Source organism: Telopea speciosissima, chromosome 2 (genome assembly GCF_018873765.1).
Source record: "Telopea speciosissima isolate NSW1024214 ecotype Mountain lineage chromosome 2, Tspe_v1, whole genome shotgun sequence".
Taxonomy (NCBI): domain Eukaryota; kingdom Viridiplantae; phylum Streptophyta; class Magnoliopsida; order Proteales; family Proteaceae; genus Telopea; species Telopea speciosissima.
The window spans coordinates 1,942,739-1,967,296 of record NC_057917.1 but is presented as its reverse complement, the minus strand read 5'-3'; the positions used below and the strand labels follow the sequence as shown (position 1 = coordinate 1,967,296).

At 39.6% G+C, this 24,558-nt stretch overlaps 1 protein-coding gene across 2 annotated transcripts in view; it reads left to right on the top strand.

The window, feature by feature from the left end:
- LOC122651368 (oxysterol-binding protein-related protein 3A-like) overlaps positions 1–11,260 on the top strand; it is a 30,469-nt gene extending 19,209 nt beyond the window's left edge. For both annotated transcript variants that reach the window (XM_043844736.1, XM_043844735.1), the window contains 4 exons: positions 2,553–2,729; positions 3,670–3,814; positions 9,781–9,959; positions 11,010–11,260. In XM_043844736.1, the coding sequence (XP_043700671.1) occupies positions 2,553–2,729; positions 3,670–3,814; positions 9,781–9,959; positions 11,010–11,256 (748 nt within the window). In that variant the 3' untranslated portion in view covers positions 11,257–11,260. The remainder of the gene's footprint in view (positions 1–2,552; positions 2,730–3,669; positions 3,815–9,780; positions 9,960–11,009) is intronic.
- Positions 11,261–24,558: the final 13,298 nt, after the last annotated feature.

Here is a 24,558-nt window from a genome sequence, read left to right as displayed (position 1 = left end):
AAGGTGGAAATGGTGCAAATGGTGATGGATGATGAATGGTGAATGTTGAAGATAGTAGGATAACTTTGGCAAGCTAGAGTCCCACTAGTTGCCCAGCCATAGGAGTCCCACCTAGGCCCGTTGTAGGAATTTCACCTAAGCCTTCTTGATTCACACAAGAAAATATTCAGATTGTTTACTCATAGTTGGTAAGGCGACTAGGCGTAGCAAGGCAAGCGAGGAGGCTTAAAACCAAGCGGACACCAACAAGGCGTCGCCTAGGCGACCAAAGCGGCACCAGAAATCAAGGCGAGACCAAGGCGCCTGGACGCCTAGGCGACGCCTTGACAACTATGTATTTGCTGTAAAAATTCATTTGGTGCCTTTGAGAGCAGCCCATGGTTTGCATTATATAGGGGGGGGGGGGGAGGCTTTAAAAGCCTTGAGTACATCAAGTAGCAGTAAAGTAGACTCTTAGAATTCCAAAGCCCCTTTGAAATTCCCCATACATAGATAACAAATCCTAGAGAAATCTGCCCCATGACACAGAAAACTGTTCCCAAGAAAGTCAAAGTGAAAAGACCAAAGCGAAATTAAAACTCAGCACTAGACTCTTTGACTACTACTTAGAAGGCTGAAAAGACTAATTAATACTTCTTAGGAAAATAAACCCATTGCATTAATCAATCTAGGAATGAAAATAAGCTACTACTAAGCCTAATCCCGTATGTCTCGCTTGCACCCACATTTTAGGCCCATTACAAAAAAAAAAACACATGGAATCAAATGCCCAATGCGTACATTACCCCACCCAAGGCTTATTTCCAATAAAATAAGCCTATTATGTGACTTATCTGCATCAAAGGGTTTTATGATTTTAACACAGCACAAACAGAGTAAGTAGGAGAAACAAGAGCCAATATCAGATTGGATGAAACAACAAATAACTGAAACATCACACTAACAGAGAAATATGTAGCAAGAGAGAAAGCTTCGGCAAAGTGTAGCAAACAAAAATCAAGACAAGTGAGGTACAAAAGGGAAAGATATGGATGTCCTTTACAGAGTGGAGATCAATGATCCCCAACCAACCAAAAACGATGGACCCTTCCCTTGAAGACGAAGCACAGGGAAAGGGCCTCGAACAACACTAACCGTCCTACACGAGACCGACGAATGCCTCACCAGAGAAAGCTCCTTTGCCTCCAAATCTGCAACCAGGCAGTGCTTGTTGGGCTGGGGTAGCGGTTCTGTCTTGTACCCTGGTGGTACTAGTTGGGCGGCAGGGGTAGGAATGGGAAAAGGGTAACGGTAGAGGAACCAGGATAGCAGGCTCTGGTTCGGGGGTGTATATAGGTATAGTTGACGATGGGTGTGGGTTTTGGCAAATCGTGGGAGGAGGATTTGGTGGTGGAAATAGGTTACTCCGGGTTTGTTGCCGAGGGGTGAGGGATTAGTGAGGGATCTCGATGCTGGTAACAGGCTGGGAAGGAACCTTGCGGGGGTATAAAGAATGGGGTAGAGAGAAATCCCACCGTTGAACCTGCAAATAAGTTACTCAGGCTCTGGTTCGGGGGAAGTAAAGCAATCTCACCTTTGAACCTTTTTTTCCCCCCTGGTTGTGGTAGAGAAGGTGATAGATAGGATGGGGGTATAGAGAATGGGGTAGAGAGAGTGGGGATAGAGAAAAAGGGAATAGTGAAACAGGGTTGGGATGAGTTGGAGAGACTCGGAGAATGGGGTTTTTCCACCAAGTCCCCAGTTCTAGGTTAACGAACCTGGTATGCTTCAAAACTGGTAGCTGATCTCGTTGGGGAGTTGTGCCCTGCTGCTGGTAACTCCCAAAGCTCAGGAGAGATCCTTCCAACAGCAGCAGTGCAAGGTTCCAAGTCCTTTGTCAAAAATTGACCAAGAGTGCTCTAAAAAATAAGACTGTTGGAGATGCTCGTGGGGAGTAAATTTTCTTTCTATACCGTCAAAGACTCACTTTACCTGCTAGAATACCGTTGAAGGGGTGACCTGCAACCCTCCGCTCGCAATATCGTTGCTTCTATCTAGGATCTTAGATGGAAGAAGCTTGCCCCTGACCTTTGATCCCCTGCCACGCCTGCCCTCCCAACCGAACCCAACCACCGCTGCCTCCAACAACGATCCCCTGCACACCCGATCTCACCTCCCTTTCCTATTTGAGACCTGGAATATCTCTCTACAAGATTCCATTATAAGTGAATTTACAATATTACTCTTCAGTCTTCACTTCAATTGTTTAAAATGATATACAAGGATAGATGAAAAGATAGTGAAGTGAGTTCCTTCACTCTTCACAGCGACGTATAGAAGGACCTACCCTTATTTTTATATCATTTGTTGCACTTTCATGCTCTTTAGTTGGGAATTCACCTTTCCCTGCTTACGTGCTTATAAATTGAATTCTAATTTGATTGTCATCATAATAATCATTGCAATCTGTGGTTTTCCCCTTCCCAATTTATTATGATTGAATGACTTAATTAAGAACTAACATTGTATTGGAAGCAAATAGTCTCTTATGTGGTGTATTATTTGGCAAGCAGGACACGTGTGACCCTTAAAAGAGATGGTGTAGTCCTGGATTTGGTGCCTCCTCCCACTAAAGTTAACAACCTTATATTTGGAAGGACCTGGGTTGATTCGCCAGGGGAGATGATTTTGACAAACCTGACAACTGGGGACAAAGTTGTTTTATATTTTCAACCATGCGGCTGGTTTGGGTATGGCTATATTACTACCTTTCATGATGTATTTGATTCTTTTGAATTTAATAGAGGGAATGCATGTGTCGCGTGGCTCCAGACGGTATAGTATTGATATTTCATTTCCTTCCTCCCCCCTCTAGGGGTGTCAATCTTGGACCGGAACTGACTGAAATTAACTGGAACCAATTATTAATTGTTGGTTCTGTTTGTAGGCATTAGATTTTGATTTGAATTTTAGAACTGAAACCAGACCAAAGCGATTAACTGGTTGGAACTGAGTAAGAGCTGATTATGTTGGTGGTTAGGTTTTTCACTCACTATGCACTTTCCTGGGCCAATCATAATATCATACTCATGTTCAAATGGGCTTTAAAATTCATTTTTGTGTGATTTTATCATTGATTGTGCATGAGCCCAATATAGGGGCTAAAAAAGCTCTCTTTGAGCTTATTTGACTGGTGCTTTGGTTTTTAGACCGATTAAGAACCTGGACCAACTAAGAACTGGAACCAACTGGATCGATTAGTAATTGATCCTGGTTCCAAGGTATAGGACCAATTAGTTAATCTGTCCAGTTCCGGTCCTGGCCTTAAAATGGTGGAACCAACAAGAACCTGAACTGATTGACACCCCAACTGGACCAATTAAGAACCAGAAACAACTGGATTGATTAGGAATTGGTCCTATGTCATACTAAATATTGTTGATATATGTAGCTGAATTGATATCTTCATTGGTGGTTGATTCTGAATTTATAGCTTTATTCAATCATCTGTCTGTGAGCTTTTTGGCTTTTGATGTCTAAGAGATGATTTCCTAGTTAAATATTTTGATTTGATTTTAGCTAGCATTTCCTCTTTTGAGTTTCAGTTCACAATCTCCCACCAGTACCTTCTCCATATATTATTTTGTCACTCATGCATCGTTTCTTACTAGAAGTGGTAATTGGTTGTAGGGCTGGTCGGTATGAAGTGGATGGATATGTATATAATGCTGCTGAGGAGCCCAAAATATTGATGACTGGGAGATGGAATGAGTCAATGAGTTACCAACCTTGTGATATGGAAGGGGAACCACTCCCCGGCACTGAACTGAAAGAGGTGAAACTTTTATCTGAGCTGTCGTCGGTTGTTATTGTTGGTTTTACACCATGATGAAATCAACTATATGATGAATACCCCCTCTTCCAAAAGAGGAAAAATAATATATAATAAGAGTATTAAAATATTTGTTTACAGGCTTGTGTTTTCTATTGCACCATTTGTGGGATTTTTGTGTCTGTCAATACGAGTTAGTGAAATGTCTATTGTTTCAATTTTTTGGGTGAAACATTGATTCTAGTCATAGTTATTATGTTCTTTTTTGCTTGGACATGGTCAAATTTATGGGTGAAACATGGAGTCTAGTCATAATTCTCTTGTTCTGTTTGCTTGGACGTGGTCAAATTATTTACGTTCTTGCTACAAATGATAGAAATTGGAAATTATCTTTTAGAGGGGGAGCTCTAGAGATACCTTAATACCTCATCGGGGGAGTGGGGGAAGGGAAGGGAAATAAATGATAGGCTGAGTTAGTTATGCAGTGAAAACTGATGATGGCATTAGTTATTTGGTGTAAGATTGATTATTGAGGACTGTGAGATATGAAACATGGTGAAGGCTGGAAAGGACTTAAATTGGGGTAGTGGATTGATTTGAGACCTTGTTCTTTAGCAGAGGATATCTCCCTTTATACAGTTAAATGGATATGTGAAGTAAGATTTGAAGTATTGGTATCAGGTATCGTGTTGGAAAGGTTATTTTAAGAGATATATTGTATCATATCAGAGTGACACAAGATACACAACAAATACACATAGAAATGGTCAAGAAATGTATGGAAATACTTAGGATACATACAAAATACAGTTTTGAAGCATAAAACCTTATAAATAAGTAATATGTAAAATATATCATGTATAAAAAGGAGAATAAAGTATGACCAGACAAGTGCATTTCAATTGATTATGTATAAAGGATGAGGTTTCTTACATGTATACCCAAAAAATGGCATTTTCAATTGAGGAAGATTTAGGGTTTTGATGCACACATCATTGCCAAAAAAAAAAATCTAGTTTGATGCAATCATTCAGGTTTCCCCCCCCCAACTAATCTAGTATAGACACTAAAAATTAAAATTTGAGCAAAAATTCAAAGTTCATAGATAATTGTTCTTGCACAAATCTGGTTTCGATCCTTCATTGCAGGTTGTTTAATCCCAGGCTGTTTTATCCTTAAATGATGATGAAATCAATGCTACTAAAGTCGTTTTTGCTAGTAGAAGCAAGAACTCAAGTTGATTTTGCCAAAACAAAAATGAAAATGATTAGAATGCCTTGCAGGAGCTCTTAGCTAGTGTTTTGGAGTTATGGATTGTGTTCTTTAGTTTATAAGAGATGCATTGACTGTCAACCATATCTGGTTACATATATGTTAAACTGGCTTCAACACACTGAGAGGAGGGGGGGGGGGGTTAAATCAGTGTTTCAAAATTTTAGTAGCAAAATTGTATTTCTGTTCCACCACTGACACTATTCAAATCTGAATCACAAACTGAAGTCACCACTGGCTGGAGCTGACTAATTTTGCCAGTTGTAGACTTATAGTTCACATGTATTCCTGCCTTCAACCAAGAGTGGCCAAGCCTACCAGGAGATGCATCCCTATCCTGCAAAACGATTTCACTTCTATGCAATCCAATAATCATTCACAATACACAAGTTTACATGGTTTGGCAATATGCCTACATCCATAAAGATATATCTCCTGGGATGTTGTATTTGCTCAATACACTCCAAGTATCAACCACTACAACAGCTAGGACTCCTCCCCTTCTGTCCTTGATTGTACAAAGACAAGGGTTACCATCCTTCTAACCCACGGCCACAACTATGGGTGTCTAGCTCCAACTAGACAATTTATTGAACACCTTGTGAGCACCCACTCCAAGATCTCTTACAATGCGTGTAAAATGATAAAATATAAATTACCCAATCGGGCTGTGGCGGGAGCTGGAGGATCCAGCCCAGCAAAAATAGGGGTGTTTGGTCATTTCACAGGTGCCCCCCCCCCCCCCCAAAAACAAAATTATCCAAACCCCCCTGTTTTTGCTGGGGGGGCGGGAATCCTCCAGCTCTCGCCACTGCTGGGGGAAAGCCAGGTCCCCCAAAATGACCACTAGTTATACATCAACATTCAACACAACCTAGGATCTATAAGAGGCAAGGGAAAGTAATTCACCTAAGTGGACTAGCCATTTGAAGAACAAAGCTCACAGCCATCATCACCATACTCTTGGTGGTCCACTTGATGAAGAACAATGCCTTGAACGCAACCCTAATGCTTCCAATATGTAGTCCAAGCTTCTCCTTCAAAATCTGGGCATTTAGGGTGTTTTCAACTCACACAAGCACTCCCACAGTGTTCTTCATGTTTTTCTTGAAAAGCTGCAACTTGAACCAACCAATTTGGACTTGGAACGGCCAAGTTATGGCCATTTTTCTATTAAGGGGGTCCTCTTCTGCGGTAGTCGTGATAGGGCGAGTCACAGGAGGTTGGCGTGATAGCTGTCATGTGTCATGAGCCTACCGGGTGATACAAGAACCTTTGGATCAAGAATTAAAAGCACGTGTGGATTCTAGGCCTTTAGATCTGAATGATTTCGTCGGCGTGCAATACGACACTCCTTAGCCAATTAAATGGAGAAACTCCATGTATCACAGACTTAAACAATCAAATTGTCACGCATACCTTGACTTCTTTGTGCAACCAACGACATAGCATGTGATGGAATTTTCTTACGACTTCCCTGATCACTTGATTCTGTGAAGTGCTGCACATCGATGCTCTCTGCTCCCGACCAACAATAACATGCATGCCAGTGTATTTCCCACTAGCCCTTGTCTGTGCTTTCCAATGGGAATCTAATCCTTGGATTCCAGTCCAGTAGTTCCAATCATTCTGTAACCGATTAAAGTAATCAAAATCATGTTCTCAGACTATATCTTCCTGAGAGCAGCTGCAATTTCCTATTCTTTCAGGCATTATGATGAACACTTTAAGGGTATTTCATGCTGTTAGAATAAGAGGGAGTATTTTGAGCAAGGGTAGAATTGTAGTTAGGGTTGTGACACTGTTCACGTGAACAGTGTTGGGTCAATTCTGTAATCTTTCTCTCCCCTCTTCTATTATAAATAAAGGGGCTTGGATGTTCATTAACACATCCAAGCATTGAGCTCTATTCTTTCCTGTTAACGTGGCATCAAAGCAGGTTCAAGTGTGGGTTCAAATCCCTTTTCTCTTTCTCCCATTTTTTCCCTAATTTTTTTCTTTCTCCTTCTCCTTTTTTTCTCTGGTTTCTTCCATTGTTACAGGGCAGCACTAATGCGGTGATCCATGGATCTAGTTACTATTTTTCAGCCTCTTCCCTTCATCGATATCAGCCAAATTTTTGGGTGGTTTTTTCAAAACCCTGACAAGATCGATCTTAAGGTTTATGGGCTTCTGTTGCTGCTGGTTTTTGGAGGAGTGTTTCACCATCAACTAAGGAGCACTTGTTCTGTTTCTTGGCCACATCAGCTTTGTTTTTTTGGTTCTCTTCTATTGTGCCCTAATGTCTGACGACACTTCTACTGTTACTTCTGGCCTTGATGGACAGCCATGACAAGAGTATCTTCCCTTTGCTCCCTCCATCAAACTTGATGGTATTAATTACCTGATGTGGTCCAGGTCTACATATCTCTCTATTGCTGGTAGTGGTCTCACTGGACATATCCCTGGCACTGCCAAGAAACCATCTACTGCTGGTCCTCTTTAGGATCGATGGATCTCCAATGACTCTCAAGTCATGTCTTTTTTACTCAACTCCATGCAACCAGATCTGGCCAATGGTTATTTGCTACTCGAAATTGCTGCTCAGATTTGGCTGGCTGCGAAGGAAACTTATGGACAATTTGGAAACGATGCCCAGGTTTATGAACTTCGCAAGAAGATTCATGACACCACTCAGAAAGACCTTTCTGAGTCAAGAGGTAATTTAGTCAAGAGTAGACTAAAAACTAAAACCATTAAGTATTATATTCGAGCAATTTAAGCACCCCTCTTATTTTTTACTCTCTTTATCACCATGTGGGTCTGCATCCCTACAGATGCTCCTATGTTTGCCCAACTTACAATTGGTTACTTTAAACAGGGTTTACTCAATAGGAACTGTGCCTTGCATTGCTGTTCTGTTTCGCTTTTATGGTTAGATAAAATTCCTTTCGTCTCTGAGACTCACTTGAGATCCTGTAGCATCTAGGACATGATCTTCAGTTTCATTGGAAAAGGTAAGATTTTCTCAAGCTTTTGTCCAATCTGATCCATACTGAATCCAAATCATATATTTATGGGTGAGAATGTCTAGTTTTGGATATTCATGGATAATTGAAATTGCCCCGATCAATGACAAGCTCCGAGAGAGTAGTTTAAGGTGGTATGGTCATATTCAATGGAGGCCTAGGGTTGCCCCAGTAAGGAGGGGTGATATGATTCCGATTGAAGGGAGCTAAAGGAGCTAGGGGCAGGCCTAAAATGACCATAAGGGAAGTGGTGAGGAAGGACATGCATAGTCTAGGTCTTATACCAAGTATAACTTCGGATAGAGCCTATTGGAGGGCAAGGATCCATGTAGCAGACCCCATTTAGCTGAGATTCTCCTGTCATGCTGGGTTGGGCTTCTTTCCTCTTACTCTCTTTCATCTTTCATTTGTCATTTTCCATTTCTCTTCTCTTTCCCCATTCCTCTTTTTTTTTTTTTGCTAGAACTCAGTTTTCCTTCGTTTTGTTTGGATCCATGTAGGCGACCACATTAAGTTGGGATAAGGCTGAGTTTGTTGTTGTTGTAATGTCTAGTTTTGGATATTCATGGATAATTGCGATGCCATGTGAAACTAATGGAGCAATATTTCCTAATGTTCCAATTTTATGTATACTAGGGATTTTCTTTCCTGAATCTTATTCCAGTACTGACCATAGTTAGTAAGTTCGCGAATTAATTGCAGTACCCGACCATATAATTCAAAATCCCGACTCTTACCGTATTCTATGGGGTTGCTTAATTCCGTACACGACTTTTAAAAGCACCTGTATTAATTGCCGTATTAATTGTTGTATTAATACATATTTATGTATTTTAATTTAATTAAACAAAATAAAAAACTAAAACTTAAACCTAAATGCCGTATTAAATGTTAATACATATTTACGTATTAATCGCCGTATCAAATGTCGTCTTATTTGATTAAACTTAATTAATATTAGATGTAGAGATCCAAAAGATGGGAAATGATTTCAAATTGGAAAGCCTTATTGGTTTTAAGTGTTCATTAATGCATGAGAAGATTAGAATTTAGTTGCAAAAAAATCAGTTTTCTCCTTGATTTTTACTAGGATAAACCAGTATTTTTGCTCCCGTACTATTTCAGAGCAACCGTATTAAAACACATATTAAACACGGACCAATTAATTGCCGTATGCGTTTTATTGTGCCGGATTTTGAAAACGAACTATTGCCGTGTGAGCCGATTAATTGCCAGACGTATCCGTTCCCGTATTATTGCCGTACCTAAACTTACTAACTATGGTACTGACTGCCTCACCCCTTAATTGTTTGGGTATGGTATGACTCCACCAGGTTTGGTTGGGTGTAAGCATTTGGAAAACCATGGGTATCCTGCACCCACCCTTCCCATTTCACATTATGGTACCCATCTCAGTAAGTATTGATGTGCAGTGTGTATGTTTCGTAGGCTGGTTCAATTATTGTATGGAAGAAATTTTCCTAGCATCAAATCAATGGTTATTAGGTTTTAATGCTTGAGGTGTTACAGACAGACCATTCAGCTTTATGAACCCCTCCCTCCCCTCCCTGCCCCCACAGAAAAAAAGATTGCCTGTTATTTCAGGGTTTCCTGTTAGTTTGTATAACAATGTCTTCATTAGTGTAAACTGCACTAAATGCTGATTATTCTGTTGTCACTACACAACAGGTCTGGAGGGTGGCTGATGTTCCAGAGAATGACAAGTTCCAGTATACCTATTTTGCACATAAAATAAACAGCTTTGACACTGCTCCCAGAAAGTTATTAGCATCTGATTCTCGTTTGCGTCCTGATAGATACACACTTGAGAAGGGTAATTTATCGAAAGCTGGTGCTGAAAAGAGCAGGTCTCTCTCTCTCTCTCTGCTTGCTGTGTGTGTGTGTGTGTGTGTGCCCGTGCGTGCTTGCTTGTTGTCCCCCTTCCCCTCTTGTTCGTCTTTGACGACAGGATGGAAAGAGCTTTGTTGTTGCTCATGTTCTACATTGCACACTTGATGGTGTTAGGACACAGAAAGTACTGTCAGTTTTTTGGATTAATAATTGTCCAAAGCATTTAAAGTACTGACATTTTCTGGACAGTTGTTTCTAGAACCGAGTTTTCCTTCACCCATGGACCAAGGGGAAAGGTATTTTCGAATTTGTCAATAGAGGGTAGGAGTTTGTTGATGGGACATCATATGGTCACATCCCCAGAGGGCTGGGGATTCTTCCTCCCCCACTAGTCACATCATCTAGTAAGGTCGTAGCTGCTGTCATCATTTCCTTCACTTGTCTCAATAGGTTGGGTCCAGGCATACCTTTTCTCAAACACTATTACATGCAGCATTTCTGGGTCTGGGTAGACCTGGCCTGGCCTTGGAAGCTTGGATGCTTAACTACGTACCTAGTCAAAGTTATATTTAAGGTGGAAACTTTACTGAAATTTGAATCTTGTAATATAGAAACATGGGACGGAAATCCATGGACGTTTACGACATTTGTTGCTTAAATTTCCAATTTATGAACTCGTACGTTATTGGGTAGTCTATAAGGACCTGCCAATTTCTACCTTACCGGTTGTAATTTGGACCTAGATCTGACCATTCATTGACTGGGTATGAAGAATTGGATCCGGTCGCAGTTGGTTTTATAGGTAATTGGTGTTCATGGCTCCCCTACATTTGGAAGAACTGCCTTTCAGTGTCTCTAAGTTAAAGGTCATTGCTTTTGATCACAGGAGTGAGAAGCCCAATGAAATATTGTTTGATTATGGTTGGTTAAATGATGCGAGGCCATGTTAGAAACAGGGGCATAAAAAAGAATTGAATGTGTGTTTCTCTTCATTTTTAGATACTAACAACAGATTTGTTCGTTTTCCATTATTAAGTTACTTTTTTAATAAACTATCGATTTTCCAGTCTGGAGGAGAGGCAGAGAGCTGAAAAGAGAAGTCGGGAGGCAAATGGCCAGCAGTTTATTCCAAGATGGTTTGACTTAACTGATGAAATTACTCCGACACCTTGGGACGACTTAGAAGTGTACCAGTACAATGGGAAGTACACAGCACATCGTGCTGCTGCAGATAGCTCCAATAGCATTGATGAGGTTGATGTCAGATCTATTGAGTTCAACCCATGGCAGTACGGAAATTCGCCAGTGGTATGATTTCCACCCCCTCCCCCCCCAACACCAACACCCCCTTTCCCTTGTATTTCTTGTTGCTTGCTCTTGTTGTGCCTTTGGTTGGTCTTCTGCCAGCCAGTAACCGCAAACCCTTTAGATTGTAATCTGTAGAAATTATTTGTTTGAGAATGTGTACATGGAACCCAAATTTATATTTCATTTTATATTAATTGATCCTAGGAAGTCTAGTTTTTGTCCATTTTCTTCTATGCTAGCGGCTCTGTTCGTGTTCAGTTAATTAAGAAAAGTTCGGCTAAATTTTGTATTTTGAGAGAGAGCATTCTACTTGAAATCTTCTTTTTCATTTTGTTTTTACTGATCTATCTTGAGCAAGACTTGTCTTAATTAAAGCATCTATCTCTAGCATTTCTACCTATTATCTTTCTTCGTTTCAGTTGGCCTTAATCTGTTGAGAAGAATTTAGAGATTAGATATGAATTTTTCTATTTGTAAGTGGTAAGCCTTACCTTGTTTCATGGAAATAGTGCTTGTTGCATCTCCTAAGAGAAAGGAGTTGGTGTTAAGAGTGTTAATTCATATCTGATTGAGAAGTGGCTCTGAATTATTTGGAGAAAGAAAGTGTATGGAAACAAGTAATCAAAGCGAAATATGGGCAAGGTGGCTGGTGCACGTGATCAGTCACTAACCTTACGGGGTTGGAAATTTAAAACGTATGATGGATGATACCTCTTAAGCTTTTAAACAAGTTATTCAGTTGCTTTTGGGGAAAGGTGAATAAGAGTTTTGGTATTGGCTTGACATTTGGGCTATGCTTGGAATGCAAGAAAAGAAAATAAAAGAAAAGAAAAATTGGGAATAAATAAATTTATTAATATTCTTGTCTTATTATGTTTTTTTCTTTTACCTTATTCTCTATCAATTTGTTATGTTTCAAACATGGAGTTTTCTATCAATTTATTATGTTTCAAACATGGAGTAGAGAGAATAATGACATCTCAATTGTTAGATTCTTTTCACCTAGACTCAGTTTTAGAGAGAACTTTTAGATTCTGAATTTCTTCGAATAATATATTTTCACGAACAAGGTGGCGTTTGTTCATGTTGAGCCCAAAGACTTACCTGAAATTCTAAAGAATATTTGGGAATCTGATAAAGACGATCTTTTTCCTTTTTCTTCCACGCCTTCTCAAAATTTGTTCTTTTATATCTTATTTTTTAAAATCGTGTTTTTTTTTTAATATTTTCTAAAATCGTTTGAGGTGGCATAAACATGTGCAACACAAAGGTCTTAAAATAATCCAAAATGAATGAATAATTTGATTTAGATTGAATAAGCGGAATTACTTTTTTTCTCTGGGATTTCCTACTGGAAAAGCTTTTCTCTACTTCTCAATTTGTTTGTCATTATCTCTCTGACCCAAAATTACTTTAAAAAACCCACATTTTAAGAAAGTTTTTGTTAATTCATTAATCACCCACTAATTCGAACCCTTTTTGCCAACACTACGCCTATTCATTTGAGTTATATAACAGAGGGAAACAATTAAGACAAGTGAATAAACTATCAATTAATGTGTGGATGTAGGGCTGCAATAGGGTCGGGTTGGGTCGGACTTTTAAAAACCCCAGCCCAACCCTTAGTCACCTTAGTTGGGTCCATGCCCAACCTGACCCTGACTCAGGGCCTAGAAAAATCAACCCTGATCCACTCTTAGAGTTAGGCCTGGTTAACCCTCATTGACCTTGATCATGGAGTGGGGGAAGGGAGAGATTCATGGACTGGACTGAGTTGGGCTCAAAATGGTCAATTTACATGAAATAACACTATTGAAGAAATAATGATAATAATGGCTTGTGTAGAGCAATGAGCCCTCCACGATTTATTTATAATAGTAAATCCATAAAAAACCAACTACAATTAGAACTCTAACTCTAACTAGCTGACTAGGCAACATAGTATAGCTAGGAATAGGAATAAACAACTAAATAGGAAAAACAACCTTATGGGTCGACCATATATCATGGGTCGACCCATTTCTCACGGAAAGCCCATATTCCAACACTCTCCCTCAAGTTGGTGCATAAATATCTGTCATGCCCAACTTGCACACTAGAGGTTGAAAAACTTTTCCACTTAATCCTTTTGTGAACACATCAGCCAACTGGTCTCCAGATTGCACATAAGAAACGCAAACAGTCCCATTATCCAGATTCTCCTTGATAAAATGACGGTCAATTTCAATATGTTTCGTCCTATCATGCTGTACTGGATTATGGGCAATACTTATTGCTGATTTGCTGTCACAGTAGAGTCGCAGAGGTAGAGTAATAGGAATGCTCAAATCTTGTAACAAGGTTTTGACCCACAATAGTTCACAAATACCGAGAGCCATAGCTCTAAATTCAGCCTCTGCACTTGAACGGGCCACTATTGTTTGCTTCTTGCTGCGCCATGTAACACAATTTCCACCCACAAATGTACAGTAACCTGTGGTGGATTTTCGATCAGGGGAACCAGCCCAGTCTGAATCAGTGTAAGCCTCAATCAGATGATCATGACGGGATAATAACACACCTTTACCAGTCGACTTCAAATATCGTAAAATCCCGAGTATGCTTCCATATGATTAGACCGAGGATCATGCATAAATTGATGATAAGACTCACAAGATAGGCAATGTCAGCCGAGTGTGTGAGATAAATAAATGAGTTGCCCGACTAACCTCTGATATCTCCCTTTGTCTACTAGTTCACCATCAGTGTCTCGAAAATGAGCATTTGCTTCAATAGACGTATCAACAGGAGAACAGCCTAACATGCCAGTTTCAGACAGAAGATCTAGAGTATACTTGCGTTGAGATAAGAATAGCCCTTGAGAAGAATGAGCCACTTCAATCCCTAGAAAGTAGCGAAGTATGCCTAGATCCTTGATCTCAAATTCCTTGGCCAAATATGTCTTCAACTTGAAAATTTCAGCGGGGTTATTTCCAGTTACAACTATATCATTAACATATACTATGAGGAGAGTTATAATGCTGTCTGATTTCTTGATGAATAAGGTGTGGTCTGCGTTGCTTTGTTTATAACCAAATGTCAACATTGCCGTCTGAAAGCGACCAAACCATGCACGTGGTGATTGTTTCAGGCCATACAAAGCATGCTTAAGTTTACAAACCTTGCCGTGAGTTGCAGCAGATGAGAACCCAGGAGGAACATCCATATATACTTCTTCCTCTAATTCACCATGGAGGAAGACATTTTTAACATCAAGTTGCTGTAGACTCCATCCTAAGTTCACAGCACAAGAGAGAATTACCCTGATAGTATTCATTTTGGCAACCGGTGCAAAAGTTTTCAAATAATCTATCCCATATGTCTGAGTAAATCCGCGAGCAACCAGACTTGCTTTAAAACGGTCAACAGTTCCATCGGCTTTCTGTTTAATTACAAATACCCACTTGCAGCCAACAATCTTCTTCTGTGGTGGAAGTGTGACAAGATCCCATGTACCACTCTTCTTAAGAGCTTGCATTTCTTCGACAATGGCCTCTTTCCACCTAGTATCTGCAAATGCCTCCTGCCAAGTCTGTGGTATAGAAACAGAGGATAAAGAGGAAACAAAAGCATGAAATGAGGGGGACAAAGACTCATATGAAACAACCTGTGAAATTGGATGTTGCGTACAAGACCTTTTTCCCTTCCTAAGAGCAATGGGTAGGTCAAGTGATGGATCAGAAATAACAGGAGAAGGATCTAAAGGATCAGAGATATTACCAGAGGAAGTGTCATTCGGTCCTGGTTCAGAGGAGAACTCTTGGTGTGGTAATACTGCAGTGGTGGGCTGTCTTTGCCCTTTTTTCTTTCTATAATACTGCTGATTAAAGTCTTTCTCTGGCTGTACCTGCTGCTCCCCCTGGTCATCATCATCTAAAGGTACATGGTAACCATCAATGGGTTCATCTAGAGGAGGTGGAATAGTAATCGACACATCTTCTAGAGTAGGTGTAGACTCCCCCTGAAGAGGTGCCGAGGAGGGAAAGAAAGCCACCGCCTCATGAAAAACGACATCCATGGAAACAAAAACACGACGAGAGGTAGGGTGATAACACTTATACCCTTTTTGAGTAGGAGAATAACCAATGAAAATGCAGCGGAGACCACGAGGATCAAGCTTACCATGGGCATAGTGATTCCTAACAAAACAAACACACCCGAAAATCTTGGGCGGAATAATATATGAAGAAGACCCCTTTAAAAGATCAAGAGGGGACCTGTAGTCAAGGACCCGAGAGGGCATTCTGTTGATAAGGTAAGCAGCCGTTAAAACAGCCTCACCCCAAAAATGAGAAGGGACATGCATCTCAAACATAATAGAGCGAGCCACATCAAGGAGATGTCTATTTTTGCGTTCAGCCACTCCATTTTGGGGTGGAGTGTCAACGCAACTGGTTTGATGAATAATACCTTGAGTAGCAAGGAATAACTGAAATGCTCCATCAAAATATTCACGACCATTGTCACTCCGGGGAGTTTGAATGGTGGCCTGGAACTGAGTTTGAACCAAGCTATAAAAAACTTTAAAACAAGAAAACACTTCACTTTTGTGTCGCATTAAATAAACCCAGGTGATGCATGTGTGACAATCAATAAAGGTGACAAACCACTTAAAACCAGAAATAGAAGATGTACGTGAGGGACCCCAGACATCAGAATGAATCATAGAAAATGGTTTAGAACATCTTTTATTGGAACTAGAATAAACAGAACGAGTTTGTTTTGCAAAAACACAAGCTTCACATAATAAAGAGTGAGGATTACAATGCTGAAATAAAAGAGGAAAAATCTTAGCTAATGTTCCTAAAGGTGGATGGCCCAATCGACGATGCCAACGATGCAGTTCAGATAAATGATGGTCAACGAAAGTAGCAGTAAGAGCCTGTCCAGACTTAGCAGCAACAATACCAGAGATAAGATCATCATCAAGCAAATAAAGGCCACCACGCATTTTACCAGTTCCAATCGTTTTCCCTATCCCCAAGTCCTGAAAGACGCAATATGAAGGATAAAAAATAGCTTTACAATTTAGATCAGAGGTCAAACTTCGGATAGAAAGCAAATTAGAAGTTAGCTTAGGGACATGCAAAACAGAGGACAAAGATAAATAAGGAGAGCAATGGATGGCCCCCTTCCCAGATACAGAGGAAAGAGAACCATCCGCTATTTTAATTTTATCTTTGCCTGAACAAGGAGAGTAACGAAAAAACAAATTAGATGTACCAGTCATGTGGTCAGTAGCTCCTGAATCAATTATCCAAGGATGAGATAATGCCGAAGCACACTGACCAGCAAAAGAAATACCTGGTTTGGAGAAAACAAGGTTGGATTCAGAAGAGGGAACCACAGTCGAAGTAGAGGCAGATGCAGATGAAGATGCAAGAGATCCAAAGTTTGTCATCATGCAACGAAAAATAGCAAGTTCCTCTGCAGAAAGGGTAGTAGTAGGGGCTGTTTCAGTAGCTTCAGAAAGGTGAGCCTGTGTGCCACCACGACCACCACGACCACGACCATGGCCTCGACCACGACCACCACTACGACCATCAGATGAATCAGATGGCCGACCATGCAACTTCCAGCAATAATCCATAGTATGTCGTTCTTTTCCACAATGGGTACACTTAAGAGGTTCCTTCTCAGATGAGGAACATGTACCAGTATTAGAAGAGCCACCCCCAGAGGAAATTAAAGCAGATCTCTCTGGTTGTGTAGTTGGTAACATGGTGGAATGACGAGTATCTTCCAATTGTATCAAAGAGTAGGCTTGCTCCAAAGTGGGAAAAGGTGAACGACTCAGAACTTGAGACCGAAGCTTATCATATTCCACATTAAGGCCAGTCAAAAAAGTGTATACTCTGAATTTGTCCTCCCTAAGCTGAAATTTGGTAATATCAGAAGGACAATCAAGCTGAAAGTTATCATAATAGTCAAGCTCCTACCACAGACTACGGAGTTCACAGTAATATTCGGATAAGGTCAGTTCACCCTGTTTGGTTGCATGAATTTTTCGTTGAATATCATAAACTTGTGCATCATTCCCTACCTGGGAATAGGTACCCTTAGCAGCTTTCCAAATTTTTGCGGCTGAATCAAGTAGTGTATAGCCACGGGCAATGGAAGGAGTCATTGCACTGAGAAGAAAAGACATAACGAGAGAGTTACTTGAACTCCACTTGTCTTGTAATGAACCAGCCTCACTTGGCTTGACAGTGGTACCATAGATATATCCCTTATAACCCCTTGCATCAATGGAAAGAAAAACTGATGTGGACCAGAGTAAATAATTGGTGCCATCGAGCTTCACTGGGCTGACTGGAAAAGAGGGATAATCATGATGATTCCCTTGTGCAGTAATTTGACCAGTGGCCACTGTAGAGACTTCTAAATCAGGCATATTGATCACAAAAAAATCCAAAAACAGCCAAGAAAATTGCGATATCGATTCCAAAAAGTGCGAAATCGATTTACGCAAAAAAATCTCGGCTTGTGATGGAATACTGGTTTTGCTTATGTATAGTGCGGAAAAACCGAGAAGAACAAAAATCTGCAGGAATGCTGGAAATCGAGAACTGCGAAACAAAAAAATCATTGTGGCCGCAGTCGCAACAAGAAAAATACCTACAGGTTTTGGAATAATCTGCAGTCTTCAAAAAAATAGCAGGGCTTCAAAAATCTACTGGTCTTCGAATAAAAAATTGCAGGTCTTCAAATAAAGCTGCAGGTCTTCAAATATAAATAAGCTGCAGAGTTTCAACAAATCTACAGGTCTTCAAATAAACTGCAGAGCTTCATAAAAAAATATGCAGGTCTTCAAATATAAATAAGCTGCAGAGCTTCAAAAAATCTGCAGGTCTTCAAATAAACTGCAGAGCTTCAATCTTCAGACATGGATTTCACGATTGTTGGAGATCATAAAAAGAGAATACACGAAAGGAGGTAAGATTATGGGCAGGTACTAGATCATTATGAGATCACCTCAAAGTATCGCCTCCATAAAAGAAGAAGAAGAGAAGAGAGAAGGCTTTAGGGTTTCGGTGGGTTTAGGGTTTTAGGAAGGGGAAAATGAGTGGGAGCAGAATTCAATCTCAAGTAGAGAGATCGATACTAGGATGTGAGAATTATCTCTCAGGTATCGTTTTCAGTTCTGATAGCATGAAGAAATAATGATAATAATGGCTTGTGTAGAGCAATGAGCCCTCCACGATTTATTTATAATAGTAAATCCATAAGAAACCAATTACAATTAGAACTCTAACTCTAACTAGCTGACTAGGCAACATAGTATAGCTAGGAATAGGAATAAACAACTAAATAGAAAAAACAACCTTATGGGTCGACCATATATCATGGGTGGACCCATGTCTCACGGAAAGCCCATATTCCAACAACTATAATAAAATATAGTAACTTATTATCTTCATATATAAGATATTATATAACAAAATATGTGTGACATTTAAAGTTTATAATATATATAGTATATCAATATATATTTTATAGTATAACTTAAAAAAGGATCGGGCTGGGTCTAGCCTGAGGCCTCAACCCAAGCCCAACCCGACCCTTACTTAGGGTCAGAAATTTCTAGCCTTGACCTGCCCTCAGGGCTAGGTATCTCACCCAAGCCCTGTTCGGGCTCCAGGCGGGTTTGGGCCAACAAGGCTAAACTTGCACCCCTATGTGGATGATTAAATAAGGGGCATTTGGAGGAAACCAACAAAACTTCGTATCTTAGTTTTTTAAATAGATAGAGATTTAGGGATAGTGAAAAATCTTTGAGGGCAGAGGAAGTAATTGATACTGCATGAAACGGGTTGGTTTTGAATCGATCAATCTAAATCTGATTCTTATCAATCAATCGAATCCATATCCAAATTCTATTCGGGTCAAACATATAGATCAAAATACATGAAAGAATATTTAAAAAAACAAAATGACACATGTCATCACCTAATCATAAACATGACGCATACATGTACGAGTAGCTGCTACAAAAATAAAATGTGTACTAAAAAAATTTCCTACTGAAATGATCATATTCATAGATAATCATCCTTGGTGCTCAGTAGTTGGTTCCATGCTAATCCCATATATTTGAGAGAGAGAGTTCTGCTTTGGACTTGTGATAGCTGGCGCATGTGATGAAACTATTGTTCTGGTGAAAACGTGGCTAACCAAACCAAATCTAACCTAATTGCCACCTAAGCAACCGGTATATCTTTTTAAGCTAACCAATAAGCTCCATCTGTCCACATGATGTTATTAATATTATTAGTGGAAGTATTGCAATTTTAAACTTTTTTTAATTTTCTTTTGGTTGGTGAACTCACTTCATTAATTTTCTATGGGATACAGTTAGGTGATGACTTACTTATACTACTCAAATCATTTTTCACAAGGGTAGAGGGTTCTCTGACCAAACAGGTATTTTACATTTTCTTACATTAATTTTTTTATTATTTTTTTTTCTTTAAAAAAAAATTAATAAAATAATTCAATATGAGGAGGCACAGTGTACAAGTTAGGCTCGAAGAGCCTCCACTAGCCCCACGATTGGAATAACTAATGCATCGTACAAGAAATGTTTCCAAACATATCCCTATAGACTATATAGTTGAAGTGTTGAACCCAAGATTATCAACAGGATTTTAGTGCACGGTATTCATGGTTTTATGTATCGGATATCGGTATTGGTATAGGTGGGAATAGGTATCGGGTCGATTATATAAGATGGTTTTGTCGATAAAGATAGCAATATTTGACTGGATTGTGACAACAATATCCTTTATTTGTACCATTCACGGATCTGATATTGGCCAGGTATAGATATCAGTGTCGGTTGATACAGTTGATCCCATTCAGGAAGGTCATTTCGCTCACTCCCATGTATCTAGGCGCATCCTCTGCCCCAAGTACAGAGAACTTTATCCCAAATAGGGCGGAAGTCCTCTGTGCAGCAGCGCAGGCTGTGCCCAGACAGCCCATTCAGGGGGCAGGATGGTCATTTTACCCACCCTCAAGTGTCTGGGTGCAGCCTGCGTTGTTGCACAGAAAACATTTGACTTATACTTTATTTTTTGATCCATTCCTCCCCTTTTTTTTTTTTTTTGGTGTCCTCTTTCCTCTGGCATCCATCTAACATTTCTATCAACCCCCTTTCAGATCCAAACAGAGAGAGAGAGAGAGAGAGAGAGAGAGAGAGAGAGAGAGAGAGTTTGTAAATAAAGTCTGTTTCTTCATGTGACGTTCCTGAAAGAGATCTTTTACAGAAACTAGCCAAGTCTTTTAAAGTTCGTTTCAACGAGTGAAGAAAAATATGATCCATTTGAAGCTTGTGATATATCTACACAGTATTATTACACATTATAATTTCTTCAAGGTTAAATTACACATCATCCCTTGGTTTTCAAACAAAACTAAAAAATCATCCACTGGTTTTTGAAAACACTCAAATCATCCCCTCTACAACAACGGTGTTAGTCTGTTGTTAATTATTGGTGTGAAAGGACTATTTTACCATTGTACTAAAATATTAGAATTACATTTATAATACTACCCTTCCTTCATCTTCAACATTGGTCAAGGGTAGTTTAGAGATTTAAATTTATTTAACTAGCTGACATCATCTCTTACCGGCATAAAACTAATGGTAGGGACTAATTTGTCATATTGGGGTCTAAACCAGGGGGTGATTTGAGTTTTTTCAATAGGTACAGAAAAACCATTACTGATAAAGCGTCACAATCATGGTTCGTGATCTCGGTATTGGCTGGATCGGATCGGATCAGGATCACCCAAACTCGGGCAAATATGATACTTTTGTCCCTGTTTTCTTATTAAAAAGCTAATTTTTTTTTTTACATTTTTACCCCTGTCCGTACAGCTGGATCAGATCAGTATTTGGATTGGTCTCGGCCGATACTGATCCGATACCTCAAACCATGGTACTCACGGCTCCATTTATTCTTCATCTTCTCTACCAGCCTGCAACACACAACAATTGAAAAAATGGTAATGGTATTTAATAGAGGTGTTAGCATTTAGAGAGAGAAAAAAACATTAGGTAAAGAAAATTTTGGTGAAGTGTGATTACAGTACTGTTGCTGATCAAATTACCTCTTCCACTCAGAATTCTGATCGCCCAATCGCTGCATGTACCTCGAAAGCGTTTTGGAATATTGCCTTCAATTCTTCCACTTGGTCTATGTAGCGACCTTTCTCTTTCTCTTCCATAAGGTACGTACCACACGTGTGCAGCTAAGCTCCAAGTCTGCAAATAACAAAAATCAGACACTTCACACAAATTGAAGACTGAAACATCACATAGGCAAAGAAGAAACTGAATAAACATACTTACATAATTTTTTTTTCTTGTACTAGGAGACATATCCCCCTCAAATTCTTTAGTGAAGTCCGTTCTTCTATGAATCACAGAATAAAGTCAAAAAAAAATCTAATCTAAAGACACTAAAGAATCAGAGAGTCAAAATTTAACATTAAATCTAAAACAAAGAGAGTAAAGAAAATTTACAAGAAGAGAATGAATGCTCCAAATGTTATTGGATCATCATATTCGTACAAAATAGGATCTTCATTCGTCGGAGCTTCGTTCATCGGATCTTCGTTCAGAGGACCTTCGTTCGTCGGATCTTCGTTCAGAGGAGCTTCGTTCATAGGAACTTCGTTCAGAGGACCTTCGTTCAGTGGACCTTCGTTCATCGGATCTTTCGTTCAGAGGAGCTTCAGTCATAGGAGCTTTGTTCAGAGGATCTTCGTTCATTGGAGCTTTGTTCACCGGAGCTTCGTTCATCGGAGCTTCATTCATTGGATCTTCTTTCAGAGGAGCTTCGTTCAGAGGAGCTTCGTTCAGAGGAGCTTCGTTCATCGGAGCTTCGTTCATCGGAGCTTCGATCTTCTTCTTCCCAGCTGAAGCTAGTTTCTCTATGGCAGCAGCAAGAGGAGCTTCGATCTTCTTCTTCCCAGCTGAAGCTAGTTTCTCTATGGCAGCAGCAAGAAAAACAGAACATTCAACGGTGAGTCCCATAAGGAAAATTATCGCCCCCAGTAGTACTGGGGTGCTGTGAGCATTGTGGGGTGCTGCGCCGGGCCCCACTGTGCACACATGGGCAGTGCTACGCTCGCACGATGCGCACAGCACCCCAGTAGTATTGAGGGCGATAAAGGTCCGTCCCATAATGGTATTTATAGTTAATTCCTAAGGGGTTTTCAATTTATAGCGGGAAGAAGTCATTTAAAGTACTGTCAATTTCAGTCGGATCGGGTTCTGTAGACATTGAATTTTGTCACCCCCCGACGATGATGATAACAGGACACTGACAGATATCGGTACCTCTCTCAAAAAAGACTTTCGCCCCAACAACAAAGCCATATTACTCTCACATCTTTGAAAAATCCCAAAATACCCTTAAAGCCCGTAAAGGATAGCCTAAAGGCCCATAAAAAGTTCAAAAAATGAGTGTTGAAGGAGTATTTTAAGCGCAGCGCTGCGCTTTTAACCACAACACCGCGCTTACTACAAAAAGGACGAATCTCCAGGCTCGTGTCACCCGGATGATGTCACCCACAGTGCTGTGCAACTTTGCTCCACGGCGCCATGGAGGACAAACACGGCACCGCGCTCGTAGGGTGCCCACCTATAAATAGGGGTGACCCCTTCCCCCCAAAACATGAAAAAAGGAGCGTGTGGGAGAGGGTACCGATCCATTTTCTTGGCTTTTTTTACTCCTTTGAAACCATTTTGAATGAGTTTTCTCCTTAGCCTCAGGTAGATCCTTCGATTACCCCAAAACAAGGAGGAAAGGATCCACTTCCCCAGTTTGTCTCTTCCAAGAGTAGGGAATCACTTTGGCGATGGTGATGGGTAGATCCTTTGATTATCCCACCTATGAAGTGATCCTACTAATTATCTCTCCCGGCCGTTATTCTATTTGCATACAAATAACGAAGAAACCTTCATTACAGTCATTGTTCTGTCTGTATATAGATGACGAGAATTTCATATACAATCGTTACTCTGTCCAAAGTCTGAATAACGAAACCCATCTCATGTAGCCTTTACTCTGTCCGATAAGAGAGAGGCAAGCCGATCATCCGTCTCCACCTGAGCCGTGTTTGAGACATCGCATATTTCGCATTTGGTACAATTTTATTATTCATCCATTTATTTTATTGCATAGTCCTTAACTATCTTTTTTTTTTCTTATTATTCTTAGCACAATGTAGACCATTAAAGTAGTTCACTTCAGTATATATAGTAATTAATTTTTCCTTTTCTTTGTCATGTTTAGTGCATCATAACTTAATCCTATATGTTGGTATATGACACATTATTACGAGAGAATATTCGAAATCTTACATCTAATAGAAAGATTGGTTTAACCGGACGAGATGGGGTGCTAATACCTTTCCACACTCATAACTTGACTATTTACCCATAATCTTTGATTAGATCATATGGAATTACGTAGCCCATTTCCGCTTACCTTGGATATGGCTACATCTATTGGATCCTAGGCTTGAATCTTAGGTGGCGACTCTATTTATTTTAATTTATAAGCATGATTCCAATCCCCATGCTGATATATCGAAATAATACACGATAATCCATCCATGAAAGGTAAATCCTATCGTCATAAGACCGAGGAGCACCCCTCATCCTGAAGACTGCAGTACTTACCTCTCACATAGATTATAATATTATTTTCTCTTTCTTGTTTTAAATAATTGGGTCTCATGTGGATGATATATGTTTTCAGGACACCCATTGATGTGGCGTGCAGATTCCTCCCCACACTGGCAGAACAAAGATTTCTCTCCCTAATAATAATAATAATAATAATTTTAAAATTAATTATCACTTCTAAATAAGATTAAAAAAAATATTTACTTTTACCTCCCTTTCTATTGGTTGTGGATACAATGTTAAATAATCCTTCAAACTCCATGTTATACACTTTTGACCCAATAAGCTAATCTACCAATCCATTTTGGACTACCTTTTGAGTCACAACTTTTGGTTTCCATAAACAGACAAATGAAGAATGCGAGAAACGATACTTTTAATTAGATAATTGTTTTGCTTCTACTTTTTTATTTTTTGGTAAAAAGTTTTGTTTCTACCTAGACTCATAATTAATTATTTTAAAATAAGAGGATAAAGTCAATTGTTTTTAAAAATATTTCCCAAATTCAATTATTTTTATTTAAAATTTGTAAAAATTTTTTTTATTTCTTTTTATCTTATTCCAA